General features: G+C 33.3%; 1 protein-coding gene and 1 long non-coding RNA gene across 4 annotated transcripts in view; one reads left to right on the forward strand and one right to left on the reverse strand.

Moving 5' to 3' along the window:
• LOC149491498 (uncharacterized) overlaps window positions 1–23353 on the reverse strand; it is a 151459-nt gene that overhangs the window by 34968 nt on the left and 93138 nt on the right. The window lies entirely within an intron of this gene.
• Window positions 849–16847, forward strand: LOC149491500 (uncharacterized). 3 transcript variants are annotated; one of them, XM_089698310.1, is made up of 2 exons: window positions 849–1033; window positions 15372–16847. In XM_089698310.1, exons 1-2 carry the CDS (start codon window positions 1012–1014, stop codon window positions 16037–16039), a joined length of 690 nt encoding a protein of 229 aa, XP_089554436.1. In that variant the 5' UTR covers window positions 849–1011; the 3' UTR covers window positions 16040–16847. The 3 variants fall into 3 exon arrangements, with proteins under 3 accessions (XP_089554436.1, XP_089554450.1, XP_089554444.1); XM_089698324.1 differs by lacking the exon at window positions 849–1033 and adding an exon at window positions 12997–13300; XM_089698318.1 differs by lacking the exon at window positions 849–1033 and adding an exon at window positions 12997–13273 and having other exon boundaries at window positions 15372–16846.

A 23353-nucleotide genomic window follows, 5' to 3' on the forward strand; every position in this document is an offset into this window, starting at 1 on the left:
ATGCTTAAATCTAAAATTATTAGTTCACATACATTTTCACTTACAATATCCTCCGATTGATAAAAGGATTATTCGCTGCAGTACTCACACACACATTAGTACAGCGTGGATTACCTGCGAGTGCGTCTGTGTGTGTATGAATAATATATATATCCTTATAGCTTAGTTAATTAACGTATACAATACAGGGTGTCCCACCGTCGGTATTCTAAGTAATAAGTTCAATGGAGGTTATAGATATATGTATATATACGCTGAGTACGTAAAAAATACTTATAAAATTTCAGATGCATTTTTTTTTTTCAAATATATATTATATCTATAATAGATGAATTCTTAAAACTCTTTGTGTTCCGTAGTTTTTGCGTGAAAGACTAACAAACACACGCACACACACACACATCCTCACAAACTTTTGCATTTATAATATTAAATATTATTAAGTAATTAATAATAATATTAATTAATTAATATTAGTAGGATAATCCCTAATCAATTCATAATTCATATGTGTACCAATATACGATTAAATCCTTACCAATTAATTATATCAACAACCCTTGAACTATAACAATTAATCATATCCACTAATATTAAAAAACACAACAACAAGACACAACCAAAATCGCATAGCATGATCTTATCCGATACCGAAACAATAACAAGGTCAAGAGTAGGCGTTAGAATTGAATAGATTACCCTTCACCTAGGTCCATACATCTAGGCAGCTGGTACACGAAGCCACCCCCGTTCTCACGCGAACCCCTGAGTCGGACCCTCCTTAGACTACGCAATAAACTTCTTATTATTTTTTACCCCAGCTCTGATTTTACAGCATAACGGTTTACAGTACGCATTCGTCGGTAAGACATCGTGCGTGCGGGACCTCTGGTCCCGTTGACTCCCCAGTGACGTAGTTACCAGTTGCGAACTTGTGTTGTGAAATTATTCAACTTTTCGACTCTATTATTAGATACACGGACTTTTTGATTGGTTTCCTAATCACCTGATATGGGCAGCATGGATTTGTCTGGTATGTTTAAACCTTTTTGGTGTTAAATTAATTTTTTTATTTTCGTATTTTGATGTAAATATGCAATTTAAAACGTTGATGTTATTTTCACATTAATTAAACAAATTTTGAAGAATAAAAGAAACTTTTTAACAATTTGGTGACCGAATTTTTACCGATTCAGACTTTAAGGGCTTGGTCTAGTAGTGCAAACAAATGCATCCTGTCATCCTATATGTAAATAATACAAATGTACTAAGGGAAAGTTGCTCTACTTAATTTTTAAAAATTAAATCATTCGTATGCATAATTTAATATTCGTAATAAGTACCAAAAATGACAATTTGAAACAATTTTCGTGAAAATTACACCGGGTGATTTTTTTTATCAGTACACAAAATTTGCGAATACTTTCTATTGATATCTTCAACTTCATGTTTATATAACTGATCAACTTTTACAAAGAAATTTGGACGAAATATAAAAAAAAAATAAGCTTTCCATACAAAATGCATAACTCTATACATTTTTTTCGACCTAAGTTTCTTAGTGAAAGTTGTTCAGTTTAACTAATAAAACGGATAAACAAATTTTGTATATAATAAAAAAAATGTAATGTTTGTGTTAAAAAATTATAAAATAGAAAAATTCGCAAATGAAAACAAAAGATATTTATTTCTGACTAGCTTCCGCCCGCGACTCCGTCCGCGCGGATGTCGGTCTTCGCGTCTGCTACAGATTTATTATATTATGTATAATATATAGATTTATATTGATAAACCTAATTAATCTTTTGCTTGCATTCTGATGCTTTATCGGTTGCACTGGATTTATCTCTTTTTTTTTCAATCGCTTGAATGATATAGGATGGGTCCTGGATGCTGAAGTCTCGAATCAATCAATTCTGACAGTAGGCAATTTATGTAAAATCTTGATAATGGTCCATCATTTTATTTTGCCTAAACGTTACATAATTTTTTATATATTCTATATTTAACGAATGATTCACTCCAGTCTAAACAGCAAATAAGCAGACTTCTGCTTCTGCAACGTTTAGTTGCACAAGCAGAAGTCTGCTTATTTGTATTTCAAAAGTGTTATTTTTTGCATTGTATTTCAAATATTAATTTTTTTTATTTTTAACCGCATCTTCCGCATTCATGTCTTTTGCTGGAATTAGACATTTAACTTCTACTAGTCCCATTTTCCCTTTTTGATATGGGAGTGTATAAAGTAAATTTTTTAGATATTTCTCGTTACACTTTTAAAAAGTTATTATTGTCATTTTGCTCATTAGGTAAAGTAATTTCGATATCAGTTTTAAGTTTTTTGATACCTGCAATAATAACGTCATAATCGTCTGCACATACTTAACGATTACACCCTGTATACAATCCACCATCCACATTCATAATGTTTTCCTGTCCTCCTCTCCTTTACGCTGTTCACCGATACATTTTAAATGAGTAAATCTGCTACCACTGAAGGATGTTTCATAGTGATCAGCAAATTTTCACCACTGTTGTCGATTATTTGTTATTGTTTGTATATTGGGAATCATCAGTTTTGTTTTTTGCAGATTGGTGATGTACCCTAACAATACGTCGAAAAGGGAAAGCATCAACGAATTATCGTTTTCGTCCTCTTTTTTTATTCTTCGCGTCTCTGTTACTTGTGTTTGTTTAGTTCTCAACACCCACTGAATTTTCTATGTTATTGTGATCTTCCATTACATCTGAGTTTTGATGATGTGATGATAATCCATTCGTTTTAATATTGGTACTTAGAGTTGGTGGACTAAACTAGAAATGGCGGACTAAATTTGTCAGCGCGTCTGTAAGATCAGAATATAAAACCAACATCCTGTATTTAAGTTACAAAATTAATAATCAAACAACATGCCGCTACGTTGAAAATGACTAGAAGAAAAAATTAAAACACCTCGGCATATAATTTTGGAGTAAACAAATCATTTGGGGATTTCCCCGGATGAACTTGGGAAGTTCAAGTTCTCAATACAAGTCTATATTATATTTCGTATTTCTCAAACGAAAAATAAACATTTTTGGAACTTCAAAAAAAATATATTATAAGAAAATTTATGAGCTTACTTTAGTTTTAAAGAAATATACATCCCTTTACTGACACCCCGTAAAATAAAGAAATTGTTGCCAATCACCTTTGCAATCTATTTGGTTTCATTAACTTTATGTTCGAAGATAATTTTTTTTCTAGTAGTTACACGCGTATTTTTTTCGTTTATTTTCCATATCGAAATCAAATGTTTAAAAATACGAATATTTGCACAAAACTAAGATAAAAATAATCAATTAACAAAAATATTAAATTTAATGAAGTAGAGCAACTTTCACTTCGGTATGAAGGAAAATCGAGCGTAGAGCACACGTCAGAACGCTCCGGCCCAAGGAGCGCGACTAAAGAAATTCACTAGGATTTTTCCTAATTATTTTAAATATTTTTTTAATATTTAAAGAATTATCAAAATTCAAAAAAAATTTTTTTTAAAGGATTAATACTCATTGGTCTTCAACCAACTCGAATAAATTAATGGAAAAAATAACTTTTAGCAGTATTTATCAATAGATTTTGTAAGGCAAAAAATGGGAAATTTAATGAATTTATAACGTTTTAATTAGGAAAATCATAAGTTTTTCGGCAATTGTATTCAGCAGTTTTTAATAACGACTATATAAGGATAATAATGCGCTGATCAGATTGTATAAATTGTAATCGGTTGCAACGTAGTGAGTGCACAAACTTAGCTCGAAATGTCTTTGGGGGAAAGAGACTTATCTTGAAGGCCTGATTAAGGTAACATAAAGTAACTTTATAAATGTGAAAAAATTCACGCGCATTGCGTATATAACACTTATTGATAAACAAGAAAAAAAAATTCAGTTTATCATTTCATTAGCCGGGAAAAAATTGTCAAATAACTTGTTGAAAACGCAATTTTGCTAGACTGCAGCCTTAAATTTTAATAAAAAGATGCAATTTTTAGTCATAATAGGTACAATGATAACTTAATATAGGTAAACAACGCAATTATCTACATTTCTTTAAAATATTCGATTTTTAAATAAATTATTAATTGCAATTCCTTAATAATCCAAATACAGTATCTAATAATTTATAATTTAATCATGTGGGTACATATAAAAAGCTTGCTATGTATTTTTATTCGTTTGAAGGTTTGAAGTAACCATAAAGTAGGTATTGTATCTTGGCGTAAAATCAAACCAACCTGTTGAATTGAATAGCTCGGTATTCTTGAAGTGGATACATTTTTACAATGCATTAGGTACGGAATAATGTTTCATATTTATCCTTACATTTGTACATGTTTACGATACATCCTTGAAGATATAAGAATACCTTTGTCATAACGAAGTAGTTCCATCAATTTATTTGTCTGCGGTTCAAACGGTTAAGGTTGTGATACAACGACAGAAAATGTAATTAAATTTCATTGCAAAAATACGTTTTAAAATAATTCAATAAAAGTTAAATAAAATCACTAATGAATAGAAAAGAGATCACTGTTCATTAATTATAATTACCTACCTATCTTAACTTTAAACATATAAGCAGAAATCCTATTTTATAGTATTTATCATATATACAAAAAGCTCACAAATGAAATATAATTAAGTACCTATATGTATTACAGATACGATAAAAACGAGACGATAAAAATTAAAAACCCATGGAGGGTTGTCGCGAAAAAACCACAGGACAGTTCTTTGGCATGTTATTATAATATATGATGTTACATATGTATTTTGTAAAATTGTTAAACTGAGACTGACATGATTTAAAAGAGCAACTATGGAGTTTCTTGGCGGTTCTTCTCCGTAGATACTGCTTTCCGAATCGGTGGTAAATTTTAAAATAGGTATGTAATGACGTTTCAAAAGTGCTTCTATAAGAAGTCTAATTGAATAAATAAATGTTTGAGTTTGAGTTTACCTAGGTAGGTACTAATACAATTATTACAAACGTGAAAGTTTTTGAGTATGGAGTATGTCATGCATGAATGTATGTACCTATGTAAGTTCCTCTTTCGGAAAAACCTATGTAAGTATGTAGACCATATTGCGTTTCATTAAAGAAACGAATCTTCAATGGCGGCCAAAGCTGAAATTGCTCCTTAAATGCTCCATCAGAATCTGTAATTGCTCCACTTCTATAATTATTATTAGTTTATTTATAATGATTAATTTAAAAAAAAATCCAAATACTGAAAACTTGATTTCCCTATAGAATGAAAAATATTCACTTTTCATAAAAAAAAAAAAAAATACAAAAAAATTGCTCCCGATTTGCTCTATCAATAAAAAAAAAATTATTTAATTTTGATAATTTTTACAATAATTAACTGAAAAACTATGTTTGCATAGTTAACTACTGCGCTGTGACGTCATCAATTGTCGTTGCGACGCTTATGGGCCATATTTACATGTATCAGCACTGCAGCGATATCTATAGACCTTAATGTTTATGTTTTCTTATTTATATTATTTACTAGATTTCCGCCCGCGGCTTCGCCCGCGTTTTCAAAGGAAAACCCGCATAGTTCCCGCTAACGCAAACGATAGCAACTTGACACCGAAACATGAAACAAGCGACTGAAACACAAATTAATCTTATATATATAAAAATGAATCGCAAAATGTGTTGGTAAGCGCATAACTCGAGAACGGCTGAACCGATTTCGATCATTCTTTTTTTATTATATTCCTTGAAGTACGAGGATGGTTTTTATGTAGAGAAAACGTAAATATTATGTACCACGGGCGAAGCCGGGGCGGACCGCTAGTCTTATATATAAAAATGAATCCCAAAATGTGTTGGTAAGCGCATAACTTGAGAACGGCTGAACCGATTTCGTTAATTCTTTTTTTATTATATTCCTTGAAGTACGAGGATGGTTCTTACGTAGAGAAAACGTAAACATGTACCACGGGCGAAGCCGGGGCGGACTGCTAGTTAAATATAAATATTTCAGGACAGTTTTCACACATGGCACAATCTGATTCCATACTTAGCTTTCGCTTGTGTTATGGAAACCAGATGGCTGATAAACATAAGTACATATATAATTTTAAATAAATACTTATATAGATAATTAATACCCAGACACAGAGCAAACATCTATGTTCATCACACAAATATTTGCCCCGGGTGGGAATCGACCCCACAACCTCTGGCTTGGAAGGCAGAGCCACTACCAACGCCAACCGGTCAGTCAAAGTAATTAAAAATTACTTGAAGTTTTTATATTACGAATAAACGTAATATGCGAGTTTAGGGATGGGTAGGGAATTGTTTATAAACATATCTATAATAAGAATGATTTTAAATACATACATAATAATATCTGTTCCTTTCAACATTTGCTAGATGAAACTCAACAATGAAAATATTATGTCGCATAGATATTCTTAGCCTTTTAAAAATACGGTTCCGTTGTTTATTTAATATTCTATTTTACTTATCTTTCTAATATAAAAATAAATAATTAAATAAAACACAATCATATTACACTTTAATATAAAATTACCATAAAATGACATTAATAAGTTTTATGCTGGGAATAATATTATTATTTAAAATTAACCTTATGTTGCTATTTATACTCTAAGAATATCTATGCGACATATTTTAATTATTGAGTTTCATCTAGCAAATGATGAAAGGAACAGATATTATTATGTATTTAAAATCATTCTTATTATAGGTATGTTTATAAACATTTCCCTACCCATCCCTAAACTCGCATATTACGTTTATTCGTTTTATTAAAACTTCAAGTAATTTTTAATTAATTTGTGTTTCAGTCGCTTGTTTCATGTTTCGGTGTCAAGTTGCTATCGTTTGCGTTAGCGGGAACTATGCGGGTTTTCCTTTGAAAACGCGGGCGAAGCCGCGGGCGGAAATCTAATAAATAATATAAATAAGAAAACATAAACATTAAGGTCTATAGATATCGCTGCAGTGCTGATACATGTAAATATGGCCCATAAGCGTCGCAACGACAATTGATGACGTCACAGCGCAGTAGTTAACTATGCAAACATAGTTTTTCAGTTAATTATTGTAAAAATTATCAAAATTAAATATTTTTTTTTGTAATTGATAGAGCAAATCGGGAGCAATTTTTTTGTAAAATTTTTTTTTTATGAAAAGTGAATATTTTTCATTCTATAGGGAAATCAAGTTTTCAGTATTTGGATTTTTTTTAAATTAATTATAAATAAACTAATAATAATTATAGAAGTGGAGCAATTACAGATTCTGATGGAGCATTTAAGGAGCAATTTTTTGATATATTTATAAGTAAAAAAAAAAGATTTTCCGCGCCAACTTCCTTCCGGTTTTTTTTTTCCATTTTTTTTTTGCATGCGTACGGCCGTGTGTAAGCGAGAGGGAATGATAAGCGCCGCCATTGAAGATTCGTTTCTTTAATGAACTGCGTTATACCTGAATAACACGTCTATTATAAGCATTCAGCTATAAAAATTATTGACTTTGCCCGCGCATTCGACCGCGGTTGAAGCCGCGCGACACATATAGTTCATAATATTACTAGCTACCCGATATGCACACAAAATTTCGTAAAAATCGGTCTTGCCGTTTCAGAGGAGTTTGGTAGCAAACTCCGCGATACCACGTGACACGCCAATTTTATATACCTACATAGTATCATGTGTATGCAATTATAATACTATTCAATATTCCTATTCTACTTATAGTCTATACTATAGGTATGTATTTACCTACGTTTAAAATATTAACGGCCATTGCTATCAATATTCAGATTTCAGATTAGTTACATACCTACTTACTTTACTAATATGTATAACATTACGAACAACGAGTAGGTACTCATATTAACGAAACAATTTAAACGAAAAAATATGCAGGTTGAGTACCTACTCATATTAACCAAACCTCATAAATAAATATATACAATAAATTCTCAGGTTATCATTAGAAAAGCGAATCAATTCACGAGTCAAAACAATAAAATATTATTGCAAACGACATCTTGAAATAATATTATAGAATTAAAGATACAACTAATTATTAATTAGTTAGAACTTAAAAAATCCAACGCTGCTACGTTATCTGTTCGGGTAATAGGTAATGCTGCCTGTTACCGGGTACGAAGAAATGTTAAATTGGTTTGTATCGGAGATGCTTCAAGTTCAAATAAAATACTAATAAGTAGAATTAAACTCTACCTTCCACTTTGAATTTCCTGCAATTTGTAATAGCACTGCGACACAGCATATTATAAGCATCTGCTATTTATTATTAATAGCAATTTGATGTAGGTAGATTCTATCGAACGTTCACTAATTAATTAATTATTACACGAGCTCAATGGTATTATAGAAATAAATATACTATTTTCTAGTGTTTGATTTTAGAAATTAAAGACTTGTTAACGGATTTTAAACGCGATTTATACATTATATTATTTTCCCGACGTTTCGAACACTACAGCGAGCGTGGTCACGGGCCACGGGGAGACAGTGTCCGGGCCTCCTCGTGACCACGCTCGGGAAAATAATCCTACTACTATTATAAAGGCGAAAGTTTGTAAGTATGGATGTATGGATGTTTGTTACTCTTTCACGTAAAAACTACTGAACCGATTACAATGAAATTTAACACATATATAGAGGGTAACTTGGATTAACACATAGGATAGGTTTTATCCCGGAAATCCCACGGGAACGCGAACTATGCGAGGTTTTCTTTGAAAACGCGGGCGAAGCCGCGGGCGGAAATCTAGTACTTTATAATTAGTTGTAGATAGGTACTTAAAACCGAAGGGTACCTACATTCCTAGATTAAACCTTGTATAATGAATAAATCACGTTTAAAATCCGTTAAAAAGTCTTTATTTTCTAAATAAATATACTCTAAAGATATACGTATTAAATATAAGTACCTACAATACGTAGGTACGCATTAAGCCTATCAAAAATAAAAATTCTCCTTAATTAAAAACCTCCAAATATTTTATAAATACCTACGCATTTGCCTTAGTTGAACAACAGATCAATATGAGGGAGAATATTCTTTTATTTATCGACAAAGGAGCTGGTGAACGTTTGCAGAGGTGTAAGACTAATTGCAGAGGCCTTCCGCCTCTGTAAATGGCTTGCCGACTTATATAGGTATGGGATAAGGAAAGGAGTGAGATGGGTTAAGGAAAGGAAACGGGCCTCCGGTTCTCCCAGTCACCGAACGAAACACAGTATCTACTACAGTAGCATTCATATGGGATATTGACAGAAATTATTGGGTCATTTGTACCAGTATGGAGGTTCTTCAGGGGTCTTAGTACGCAATGACAAAAAGAAAAATGATGGTCAGAGATGGTCCGCGGCCCAATCGCGTGGGCGTTAGTCGAACTCGTCGGATAAATTACGAGTGTCAAACGATTTGTTCCACAAAATTTTTAGGATTTTCCGATAGCCCATAAATAAGAAATAGGCGGTAGTGTCATGCTACTTCTCCGGTGAGACACAAGTTACAGTCCGCCCGTGCCATACAGACGCGAATGCGTTAATTGAAAAAAAAATCAACCATTTGTCAATAATGCCTCATAATTCTGTTCTTTGCATTAAAAAAAGAATCTGTCAAAATAAAAATATTTTTCTAAGCAAACCCAATAATTGCACCCTACATCGAAAACGTATCGTTGTTCATTCGATTTTGAACCATGTAAACATTCTTGAATAATAGTTAATCCTTAGAGGAAAGTAACCAAATATGGGCTACCATTTTGTTTTTGGGCCAAAAATAAAAAACTTTTTGAAAAATAAATTTTTGTTTATGTAATAGTAATTAGTCATACATTTTTTCATAACATCGTAACAGTCTTACTTTTTTATTAATAAACTATAATATTAAATTTGAACCAAAAACAAAATTAGAAAAAAGGCACCAAATATGGACCAGACCCTCAAATATGGGCCACCTATGTATTTCTTAAGAAAAAACAATTATATTATGTTAATATCTACGTAGAGATCAAAGAAATTTGGTAATTTTAAGAAATTAATAGTTTTACTTGCAAAAGTCGCATATCCATGTATCAAATTCTGGCCTAGCACAATCATTATGTGCCCAAAGCTCAAACACCGAACCCAGAGTTCTCCACTTGTATTCTCTGAAAAAAGTTGCTGGCAGAACATACATTCTGCATCTGCAGAAGTAGGAGCTTCTTCGCCGATTATAGGATCAGGATCAGTGTCCGAATCTAAGGGGATATCCTCTTCATCTTCAGCAATCACCAACATAGCCCATAATCGAAATTCTTAATGAAAACAAACTTAACATTGCATCTTTTAAATAATAGAAAACAAATAAGTAAAACTTCCAAACACATGAAATTAAACTCATATCCTACGAATAAAACATATAGTCATTACACTAATCCCTTATTTTCAATGATAAAACAACACATTTTTACGTACCCTACAAAATTTTGCGGCAGCGGTGCAGTGACCACCTCTTACCCCAACGGCAACTCGCGCCACACCGATGAGATAGAGTGATTGCGCTTATAGGACGAATGAATGCGACAGAAGATAGTCATTAGTTGCGGCTTTCGATTGTTTGTTTATGAGAAATGTTACTAGCCCATATTAAAGCACTAGCCCACATTTAGTTACTTTCCTCTACCGTATGATGATTGATGATCACCGGAGGCTTTTTTCCTCATGAAACAAAATACTTACAGCCAGTTTCATTATATCATATTATGAATACAATGATGGCCGAAGAGGGATAAATACAGCTAGGTACCTATATATGTATGTATTATGAATTTAATGCGCTTCAGTTTTTATTCTGTAAACATGTAGGTAATTTACGCGGAAATCGAAACCGAGCTTCAGTTTAATACTGATTATATTTTGTAAATAATATAGATGATATTTCATTATTTATCATGAATATGAAAATATTAATTCCTGATAGATGGGTAATTTTCAGAAGTTTAAATAAGCAGGCGGAAAAGTGGGTGATAGATAATTTTACTTAGAGCAAGTAATTTTATATTGTAAAAATATTCCAAGAAACTATAATAAGCTGTTTTTCTTTCTTTCATCGAATCTAACTTCGTCAAAAAAGATGATAAAAATAAAACCGGCCAAGTGCGAGTCGGGCTCGCGCACAAAGGGTTCCGTAGCAGCAAATATAATAAATTACAGTTAAATCAACCTATCTCAAAAACTATAAGAGATACTTTGATCAAACCAAAAATCGTTGAAAGAGTTAATTAGCATGCATCACCTCTATTTTTTTTAGAATTTTATACCCCGTAGTTATAAAAATAGAGGGGGGGGGACATACTTTTTACGACTTTGAGAGCTGATATCTCAAAAACCGTTCACTTTAAGAAAAATGTTTTTTAGAAAACTTTATATCATTTTAAAAGACCTTTCCATTGATACCCCACACGGGTATGTACATCGAAAAAAAAAATTTCATCCCTCAGTTACATGTATGGGGGGCCCCACCCCCAATTCTTTTTTTTACTATTTAGTGTCATATTTTTGTAGCGGTTCATACAACACATATTCCCATCAAATTTCATCACTGTAGTACTTATAGTTTCCGAGTAAATCGGCTGTGACAGACGGACAGACGGACAGACGGACAGACGGACATGACGAAACTATAAGGGTTCCGTTTTTGCCATTTTGGCTACGGAACCCTAAAAAAAGTAATATTAGTCTAAACTCTAAAGTATCAACATGGGTATGGTATGCTCACAAATCACAACCCTACTTAACTATGACGTCACAATCTCATGGATACTTTATATATTTTTTAAACAATATACGATTACAATCGAGTGTGTAGGTACCTCTAGCGAGTATTGAAATTCATAATATGCCTTACCTACATAATAATCCAATCTTGTCCGTTCTTTTGCTTTATATGTACTCAGCTTAGGTACTCAGCTACTAAAATGATACCTACGTTCAGTTTCTTATAGGATTAAAATGCCTTTTGCATATTTTAAGTAAATCTTTAGTTTGACTTTGAGCTTAGTGTTTAATTTGAAACTTTAATTTGCATTTTCGACCGCGTTGTGTAAATACAAATTTTGACCACGTCAATCGGAAGAGAGTCGATTTTTATTAGAGTCTAGTGAACAACCCCATTTTATTGATATTCGCACGAATGCTTTTATTGAAACTTTCGTGTAAATATACTTACCGTTCAAATTTTAGAATAACCCTTTGAATTAAAAATTCTTAATTAAATGTTGTTCTGATCATTACGAATAATGTTTGAAAAAATAAAAAAAGTATTAAATCTAGGTAACTTAAATAATTTACTTTAATTTAAACAAATAAAATTTTGGTCGTCTACATTTATCTAGTTCTTTCGATATTCTTCTATTCAAAATACCTAATCTATTGAGAAGATACCTAGTCAAAAACTATTTTATCAGGTGAGCTATTTTTCTTCAATTGCATTTAATTTTGAAATGAGATTCATACAACCACATACAATATGATACAGCCAACAAATAATAAAATATTTATAATACTAGATGCAATAAGTAGTTAATCTTGGTCGCAGACGTAGGGATGAACGAACACGAACGCAAATAGTAGGTGAAAATCTTTTATCTTTTAGAAATTGACAAATATAACAGTTTCGACTTTCGTCGCCTTATATTAGTAGGTATTCAATATGTTATATACAAATAAAGTAACATCGTTGCATACAAATAAAGTAACATCGTTTTAAAAAAATAATATAATGAAAATAACAAAGAAAAGCCTCGTAGGTTATATAAGATTTATAATTTATAGTGGTATGTGCGTACGGTGCGTGTGCGCATTGCAGCGATTCGCATGGCAGGTGTAGCGGGGGTGGCGCGGGCGCTCCGCCTGTCGGCTGTCGCCTGTCAGTCGGACTGGAGGCGTGCTGTAAGACAGACGTGTAAAAGTGCATTGAATTACGATCGTGTGTAAATGTTTATGCCTATACGAGGCGCGGGGGCGGCTGGACCGGTCGACGGTCGCACGCCCGACCCGCCGACCTTACTTACCGTTCACTACGCAACACTCACGCTTCTAAGCGCATCCCAGTACCAAAAATGCAGTGGATTATAACTGCATGGAACGAACTAGTGCTTGTGTGAATGTGTATAACCGTGTTAGCGACTTGGACCCTCACTTTGGATATGTAAATCATGTGTGTTCAATTCTCCTTAAGTTTCGTGTAATTATGGTTTTACTTTTTGTTAGAGTGCCAGCTTAATATAGGTATTACGTGTTATATTTCCATTTAAAAGCAGTCGCTCTACGGTGTTCTATCAGTTTTTCCAGGAATGTGGAGAAATTAAATGCAACCTCTTTAATTCTGCAAAAGTTACGAACTATTCTTTGCTTTCCGATAATTTTGTGAAAAAAACGCAGATACCTACGAAAATTCTTAGAAGAGATATTTAAATTTCCACGGAAGTGCAAATATAATATTTCATCACTTCTGTGGATTCTTATATCAATAATTCCTGATTAAATAACCAATAAGCTCTACATTTTCACTTCCTTGAAAGCGTGTTCCTGACCGCCCAGTTGCAGTTGTTCAACTTCCCAAATGACTATTGATTATTTTTTTTTAATTTATACTGAAATTTTTAAAGTTTAGGTACCTACCCCAAACTTTCCTGTAATACTTCATAATTGTGTAGGTATTAATCAACCACAAAGTATAGGTACTTATTATAAATTTCAATCCTTCGGCCTACAAATCAAGCTGTGGTAGAATACCTACCTTTTTTATATAAACTATAAAGTTAAAATAATAGCTTTACGTATGCTTAGCTTGAAGCCAAACCTATCGTCCATTGTATATAAAAATTCCATGAAATTCAATCATTTCCATATGAGATTGCATTCTAGTTTAATATCATTGGATTGATACAAGTTCGTTGAAACTTAATCAAATGATACGGCGTATGCAAAATTCTTGCAAAGAATTTCTGCAAAAATTACGCATACAAAATATATTACCTCGTTAGGTCCGCTACGGTATCAATATAAGCCCGTAGAATGTATTGTATTGTTACCCCCTCTATCATTGCTTGTTACTTGTCATTAGCAACGCCTTGTAAGATCATAAAAAATCATTCTAAATCCAGTACCCGCGCGTCTTTCTCAAAATATTAGGGGAAGTAGCTATTGTACCGGCCCAAAGACATCCCATTGGTTGAAAAAGTTTAGCGTTTTACCAATCGCATGATTAGGATAAGGGTCGCCCATTATAGTCAAAAGACAGATGCGTTAAAGGTGCAATTTATTATCAGTATTTGCTCATGCCTGACATCTCGCAAAATAAATAAGAGCAAAAAACCACAGCACCTGCCTTTATTAATAAAAAAAATATTTTAAATTTATACTTACTTTAACTTATAATTGTATCATTGGAAATTACATAGGTACGAATGTATAAAACAAAAAAGTTTTGATGATTACACAAATTTGTGATAAGGTCTTACATAACAAGCTGTGCTGCGTGGTTACACCCGTGGGGCAAAATCAAGTATTTCTATAGCTCATAACGTGATACTCAGAAGTCAGACGTATAAACCTATAGGTACCTATTAGGTACTAAGAAGTTTTATTTAAATCCTATTTAAATCCGACCAGTCGTTTTTTTCGTGAAAGAGTAACAAACATTTACATAATATCTACATACCTCAACTTTCGCATATAAAATATAGCCGCTCCGCGCGGTTTCACCCCCGTGGCTCCTCTCCTGTTGGTCGTAGCGTGATGGTATATAGCCTATAGCCTTCCTCGATAAATGAGCTATCTAACACCGAAAGAATTTTTCAAATCGGACCAGTAGATCCCGAGATTAGCGCGTTCAAACAAGCAAACAAACTCTTCAGCTTTCTATTATTAGTATAGATTAGTAGGCAACAACTAACATGTGCCTAAAAAGTAAACATAAAAACTTCATCCGATAGAGCCGAGCAGTAAAATCTATGGATAGGATACCTAAAATCTAAAACAACGTTTCGCTTCAAAATTTTAGTGAAGACTAATCTAGTTATTATATTATCTGAACTAGATAGAGTTTACAATTTATTCGGCGGGAATATTGTACACACTATTTTCCTACTTTTTTACTGTGAAGGCTTTAGTATATGGAAAATTATTTTAGAAACTGTTATTAAATCATGTAAAAGCTGCTGTAATGTTATCTATATAGTTACTAAGTATTAGAGACAAAACAATAGAGTAAATATTATTTATGTTGACTAATTTAGAATTTTCTTTATTAGGTTGGCACACAGCATTGGCCCCGGAAAGGAATGGAGACGAACCGCCCCAGCCAAACAGAACGGGAAGCATGGCTGAAACTGTTCCCGAAACTTACAGCCCCCGGTCCATGTTCAAGAGGCGACGCCTGTCAAAACTGCTCGACAAACTCACGGTGCAAATAAATAATAATAATAATTATCCGTTTCCACATTGGCTAATGCTCGATACTTCTTATTACGACGTCAAGGCGCCCGAGGACGCACCGCTCGACCTCTCCATAAAATCTGAGCGGCCGAAGCCGCCTGTGCCGCCCGTGCACGCTTGCGAAATATGCGGACAGACTTTCACGGTGCACGATCGTCTGGCCAAGCACGTCGCGTCCCGGCACAGGGATAAGGCCCCGGATGCTGCACGGGCTTACGAGTGCGAGATCTGCCACCGTCGCTTCGCTCGCTCCGACATGTTGACGCGCCACGCTCGCTTGCACAGCGGCGTGAAGCCGTACTCTTGCTCCGCTTGCGGTCAAGTTTTCTCGCGCTCTGATCATCTGGCCACGCATCAGCGCACGCACACGGGAGAGAAGCCCTACCGCTGCCCGTCCTGCCCATACGCGGCCTGCCGCCGCGATATGATAACTAGGCACATGCGCACTCACAATCGACGACGACCCCATCCCGCCGAAATCTAAACGCACTCAAAATACCCTCTTATTTTTATTATCGGTTTTGAGTACCTATTTAAGTTTATTAATTTATTCTTGTATATATTTTGTGAGATGATTAATTTCATTATATCGGTTATTAGGTGGAGGACTCGAAGGATCCGATGGCAGTCTACCCTTCTTTTTTCGGTAAGACATATCTCATTGCAACAAACTTAGATTTCAATGCAAATAATTTTTCTGCGAATGTTCATTATTTATCTGCAATGCGATGTGTCTATTTCCTTCAATGAACAGATTTCGAAGTAAACTTTATTTAAACGAGGGAAAAATTGGATCTCACATGGATTCGCAAGCTAAAGAGTAGGTATATAAGAGCAGAAACCAAAAATGTAGGACTTGACTTACTTCGAGGTCTGGTTTACGAAGAAACAATTTTGCAATGTTACTTTTATTTAATTGTTAATTATTAGTTATTACTATATTTTGCTTAAAAGCAAAAATATAAGATGTTTCAGTACCTTTATTTGTGTTTATTATTTAACGTTTGATGGTTTGATTTATTGTTTTTTTTTTTTATTTGCTCAGCGCTGTTAAAGTTATCTTTGACGAATTTTTTTGCAACGTAGGTAAATAAGAGTCTATAGATTAATACATAAGTATTATAGTTAATGTTTATTGTAGGTACCTGTTGAAAAATATTATTGTATTAAAAATACAAAAAAAAAATGTGTCATGTCAAACTCTTTTCAAATTAGGTATGTATACATGTTTCTCTATGTGTAGAAAGATGATAAGTAAATAAGTACATTATTATTCACTTCATTACTCATTAGTAGCATAAGTAAAATAATAATAGTTTAAAAAAACTAAAAAACACGCTTTTTATAGAAAACCGAACTAAAAAATAGAAAATTTTATCAAATTAGTGTATTGTCATCGGTCCTCAATAAATCTACAAAGTTTGAACGAAATCTGACCGTTTAAAGTGGGTCAAAATCGCGCCCAAAGAAGTCGGTTACAAACATACAAACATACAGGTGAAGCTAATATAAAGCGTGTAAAAAAAACAATGCGTAGGTACGTAGGTTCATACTCGTAGCTGTAGCCTGTAGTCGTAGTTAAATATCCTTATAAATATCTATAATATAATATTTGACCTAATTACAACTTATAAGTACCTATACTAGTAGCCAATAGGTACTTTTGGTAAAAAAAATGTTAGGTTTCCAATTCAGCTAATTTATCAGTAAATAGTTCCTTCCTTTTTTTTTTCTTTTTCATCCTGTTATTTAAAGACATGACTTGGTATTTAATAATGTATTATGTAAGTAAATTAATTATAAGAATATATTTAAAAAATAGAGGCTTATTATGCTTGGATATTTTCTTTAGATGTGTCTCAGAACTCCTTTTGCGAAATACCAAATAGTATTTAAGGCGTGCATACTTTAATTATTATTAGAGGTTGTGTTTCTGACGTTATATAATATATAACCAATATATATTAATGTAATTAAATATATAGGATAAATTATTGTTATATATTAGATGTTGTTCGGTAAATATCTGTAAGAAGTTATCTGCTTATTTCGTTGCATTATTTTTTAGAAATAGATGTCAGTAGGAATTTTTTGTGATTAATAGATAGTAATAAGTAGCTATTACTATATAAGTATTGATTAAACTACCAACAAAAAATTGCGTGCATTCAAGATTCTTGCATATAGGTACAAAAACTCGTTGACCCAGCAAGGGTACCCTTAACAATTGGTATTAAAAAGAATTATTAAGACCGATACAGATACTAACTACATTTTTATACAAAATTCCATAAAAATCGATCAAACCGTTTCCAATGATAATGATAAGAATCAATAAACGTAACTCCCATTTGATAAACGTTGGATAATCATAATTTTTTTTTTCATTCTAATTAAGTAACTACTTATGGGATCGACTGATTCGATTGATTAATTAATTAATTGATTATTGGAAAAGTCTTAACTTGAGGTAATTAACAGAATGAGAATCTTTTGTTTTTTCCGGTCTTGTTATAGTTTAAAGTTAAATTGTAGATTCAATGTTAATGTGTAATCCCTAGAATATATTACTATGTAATAGGTGTCGTAAATCTTTCACTTTAAACTATCGCTTATATTATTGTATTTTTAAGTTTTAAGTAGATACATATTTCTGTTTTTTATTTATGGTTATAAATTAGATAAACCATGAATATTTGTGTGTATTTTACTGTGATAGTGAGTGTTATATTCAAAGTTATTCCGTTTGTTATATTATGTCGTCTTAACAATATCTAAGGTGTCTATTTATTGAACTTTGAACTTAAATAAAGATGAAAAAATATTCAATGTTGTCTATTTACTTTATCACCTTTAACTCCCTTTCCCCATACTGAAGTAACTAATTAAAACCTAAAGTACTTACCTAGTAAAAAGGCATATTAATAAACCAGACTATTCGACATCTTCCATGATTTTTTGGTATGTATTTCTAAATCCTAGCCATACTAGGATTTCGTGAAACAATTTTCCAAATGAGGAAAATGTATTAATAGGTACATATATCTACTAAAAGTCTAAATTATTAGAAAGGCAAATTATTTAAGTAGGTATTACCATACTGTCTTTATGATACTAACCGTATCGACTTATAACCAATTTTTTAGTTGGAGTTGAGTTGTTGAAACCATTGCGTTATATAAATTATCTGAAAAAAAAAGAACTGGTTTTAACGGCAAAATTTTCAAACATTTCGATTTTTATTTATAACTAGCGGTCCGCCCCGGCTTCGCCCGTGGTACATAATATTTACGTTTTCTCTACATAAAAACCATCCTCGTACTTCAAGGAATATAATAAAAAAAGAATGATCGAAATCGGTTCAGCCGTTCTCGAGTTATGCGCTTACCAACACATTTTGCGATTCATTTTTATATATAAGATTGGTTAATCTATCTATAGTTAAGTACTACTATCGCTAAGATGACAGACTGACGGACGGATCGATCAACGCGCATAGCCCAAACTACTGTACCGATCGGGCTGAATTTTGGCATGCAGATAGCCACTATGACGAAGGCATCCATTAAGAAGGGATTTTGGTAAATTGTATCCCCAAAGGTATAAAATAGGACAGGAAGGTTTCTACCCTGATAATTTAATTTAAACACTTCAAGTTCAAGTTCAGTTCAGTTAGCTTGTTTGTTTGAGTTCCTAGATGACGAATTCAAAAAAATTTCATTCCGTTCCGTTGGGTATGGGCTCCGGCGCAGACCAATAAAAAAACATTACCTTTTTAATTTTTTTTAAATTAAAAAACGAGAAAATTACCCAGTGCCCAGATGCCAAATAGAGTGCCATATTAGGTATATTTTTTCACTGTGGGGCAAAGTTCCCGCGAAATAAAATGTCTTAAATACATAGGTAATAATATCATGGTTGTCCTGCCCTACTTCTCCTACTAATATGTATTATAAACATTGCATTATAAAGCAAAGTTTGTGCAAATGTTTGTGTTTGTATTTGTATGGATGAATAGGTACGTAGGTACCTATGTAATGGTTACTCTCACGAAAATAAACTACTACACTTCGCGCGGCACAGCTAGATATGTAGTTAAAAACTGCATACTCTTCTTCGTGTTACGTGTGACCCTCCCCAAAATCCCCGCGCCTGATGGGTCATTTATTGTTTGAACTTGAAAAATTGACTGCGGTACGCCACCACACTTTCCAAGTCTGTAGTTGTAACCATTAGGATCCGTCGCAAAAATCCACCCTGTATAATCCTATATATTATTATTATCTCGTTCAATATTCCTGAATAAAGAAAAGAAAGTATACCAGCAATATTTTCACACTTAGCTTACGTTTACGCTTACGTACGGTTCTCATAGAACAAGAACTTTACACTATGGAAAATCTAGGTAAGTATGTATAGAAAATCATGTGCGATTCAGATGGCATACTATGTATTTCATGCACTTATAATTATTATAGGCATCGAAATTATATACAGGCTTTCTCACACTCAGATCGAAGTACCTACTTAATTCTAAATAATTATCTAGTAATGCCATCTATTGCCAGCTGTTTAATCGTATGAAGTTTGAAAGCACATTGAAAAGAACAAAACTTTTTGTAATCCTAAAATGGTGTCATAATTTTTTTTAATAAAAAATATTGCTCTTATGCCTTTAGATGAAATAAAAAAAATAAAGATTTTGGTTACTGGTTGCTCGATCCACAGAGCAAGTCACATTAGCGCCATCTTTAAAAATTTTCAAAAATGTTGATTGTTGACCATATCCAATCCTGATAATTTAGGGAGTTCATTCGAAATTCAAGCCAATAATTATTAATCTTTTCACTGAAGTGAACACTAATGTAAAATATGGTAATAATTCATAAAGTAATCATTGTTTACAATACCACAGTCTGTTGTTTACACTTAGGGCGTATTCAGAAAGAAAGCTTGAAACTTATAAGCGCCTATAAGCGCTTATCGGCGCTTATAAGCGCTGGTAACCCGCGCAGGAAAATATATGAACATGCGCTTATAAGCGCTGATAGGCGCCGACAAGTTTGTTGAAACTTGTTGAAACTTGTCGGCGCCTATCAGCGCTTATAAGCGCATGTTCATATATTTTCCTGCGCGGGTTACCAGCGCTTATAAGCGCCGATAAGCGCTTATAGGCGCTTATAAGTTTCAAGCTTTCTTTCTGAATACGCCCTTACAAATTCGCATACCTGTCAGTTAAAATCATGGACGTATAAAAAAAGACGCACGGTATATCGCCTAAACATTGAGTGAAGCCTAGTAATGGCGGCGAAACATCCATGTGTGTGTTGCCATGGCAACAGCTGTCCTGATGACAATGGCGGCTGTATTTTTTTTCTATAAATTTTGCCGTAATAATTTTGTCATTAAAACCTAAAAAAAATAACTTGCTTCCCTGTGGAATGTAATCCCTTGTGTTTTGTTATTTAAAATTGTACTGTTGCGACACCATTTAACCACGCAAGACGGCATTTTAAATATTTTTTGTGAAACAGTGACGCAGTTAATCAGTCGGTAGTTCACGGCGCACAGTGGATCCAAATTCAAGTTTCATGGACCTAGGATTCAATATCGGTCTATCGCGCTGATTTTTTTTTTCAAGGTAGATAATTGAACACCGATCAACTTTTTCTTATGGTAAAAATCCCCTAGGCGTATAGTTTTTGAGAAAAAAAATTGTTGAGTTTTTTTTGTATGGAGAAAAATCTTTATTATTTTTTTTCTCGCGTTGCTTTAAATTACGAATGCTTAGATTCATATATTAAGTAAGTCCGGATGATATAGTATCCAGAAAAAAATAAAATATCTGCATCGACTTGCAGCCCCGCGCAGGAATGATCGATAAAAATTTCAATTTTCCTATGCTCTTTTCTCTTGTATTACCTGCGTTTTGTTGCTCAATACTTGCTTATTCGTACTCCTTACATGACATTAATGAATATTGAGAACATTTCAGCCCACTAAATACGTTAAGTTATATTTTTATATCTTAAAAATTTTCAAAAACAGGCAATTATAAAATAAGTCACAGTACAACGTAACCCGTGCCTAGAAACCAATTAGGTAACGACAACAACCTATCTGGAATGCGGTGTTAGTCCCAGTTAGTTCCGAGTATATAAACAACCTCGTTAGTGCCCAATCGTTAACGATGTACAAGTACATAAACAACCTCGTTAGCTTTAACGAGGTTGTTTATATACTTGGAAAGATTAAGAGATGTTAAAACAGCCAAGGATTTGTCTTCAGGAATGTCTTGCTTCTTTTTAATTAACAAAAATTCTGATACACTTGGTAGTATCAGGGTATTTTTCCAAATGCTCTAAAATTTTCGCAAAAACTGCTTTGCCGTGAGCTTTTAACTTTTCAGTAAAGCAATAAAAAAGTTCCTCTTCATTTTTTTCACTCATAGTAGAGTCGGATCGTCGTTTTTTTTTTGTTTATTGCTCAAATCTTGGAATGGAACTCTAGATATCTTTTCAGTGGATGTACTTGCTTCAGCAGTGGACGTTGATGGAACTGATTCAACTATAAAAGAAGAAAAGTTGGTCTGAGTTTCTTCATCTACATCCGCACAATCACCAAACAAAACATTTAAGTCCACCGAATCACAAGTAGGCCACTGGATGTCAGATTCCAACCACCTTTTATTGTTTTCCCGAGTCAGAAACGTCTTCAGAGATCGGCTTGACTCAGACCATTTTTTCGTTATAATGTGTATAACTACGAGAAAAATCTTTGTGTTTACTGCGATCTTCTTCAGACAGTTCATATGGGATTTTTGAGATGATAACTTCAAACAAATGGTTGAAATTCTTCAAATCACCAAATTTCCTCATAATCAGGAACATATCCAAATTAGTACTCAAGCCAGCCATTGTATAGTATTCGTAAATGTCGGAAATATAATGGAGCTCAGTTTAATGTGCGGCTTATTTATATAAATTAAGAGTACTCAGGTACTAAGGGCATGCAGGATTAAATGCGACCGAGTATATAAACAACCTCGTTAAAGCTAACGAGGTTGTTTATGTACTTGGACCTCGTTAACGATTGGGCACTAACGAGGTTGTTTATATACTCGGAACTAACTGGGACTAACACCGCATTCCAGATAGGTTGTTGTCGTTACCTAATTGGTTTCTAGGCACGGGTTACGTTGTACTGTGACTTATTTTATAATTGCCTGTTTTTGAAAATTTTTAAGATATAAAAATATAACTCAACGTATTTAGTGGGCTGAAATGTTCTCAATATTCATTAATGTCATGTAAGGAGTACGAATAAGCAAGTATTGAGCAACAAAACGCAGGTAATACAAGAGAAAAGAGCATAGGAAAATTGAAATTTTTATCGATCATTCCTGCGCGGGGCTGCAAGTCGATGCAGATATTTTATTTTTTTCTGGATACTATATCATCCGGACTTACTTAATATATGAATCTAAGCATTCGTAATTTAAAGCAACACGAGAAAAAAAATAATAAAGATTTTTCTCCATACAAAAAAAACTCAACAATTTTTTTTCTCAAAAACTATACGCCTAGGGGATTTTTACCATAAGAAAAAGTTGATCGGTGTTCAATTAACTGCCTTGAAAAAAAAAATCAGCGCGATAGACCGATATTGAATCCTAGGTCCATGAAACTTGAATTTGGATCCACTGTGCGGCGTAATGGCGGCCGACTAGCTAACTATGGTGAGAGTGTGTGCGTGTTTATTGTCTTTACACGATCGCTAGCTTACTATGGTGGCTTCA

The sequence above is a fragment of the Colias philodice genome, chromosome 1 (assembly GCF_061535455.1).
Source record: "Colias philodice isolate Cphi_HAF_F1 chromosome 1, ilColPhil1 Martin Lab GWU primary, whole genome shotgun sequence".
In the NCBI taxonomy this organism is placed as follows: Eukaryota; Metazoa; Arthropoda; class Insecta; order Lepidoptera; family Pieridae; genus Colias; species Colias philodice.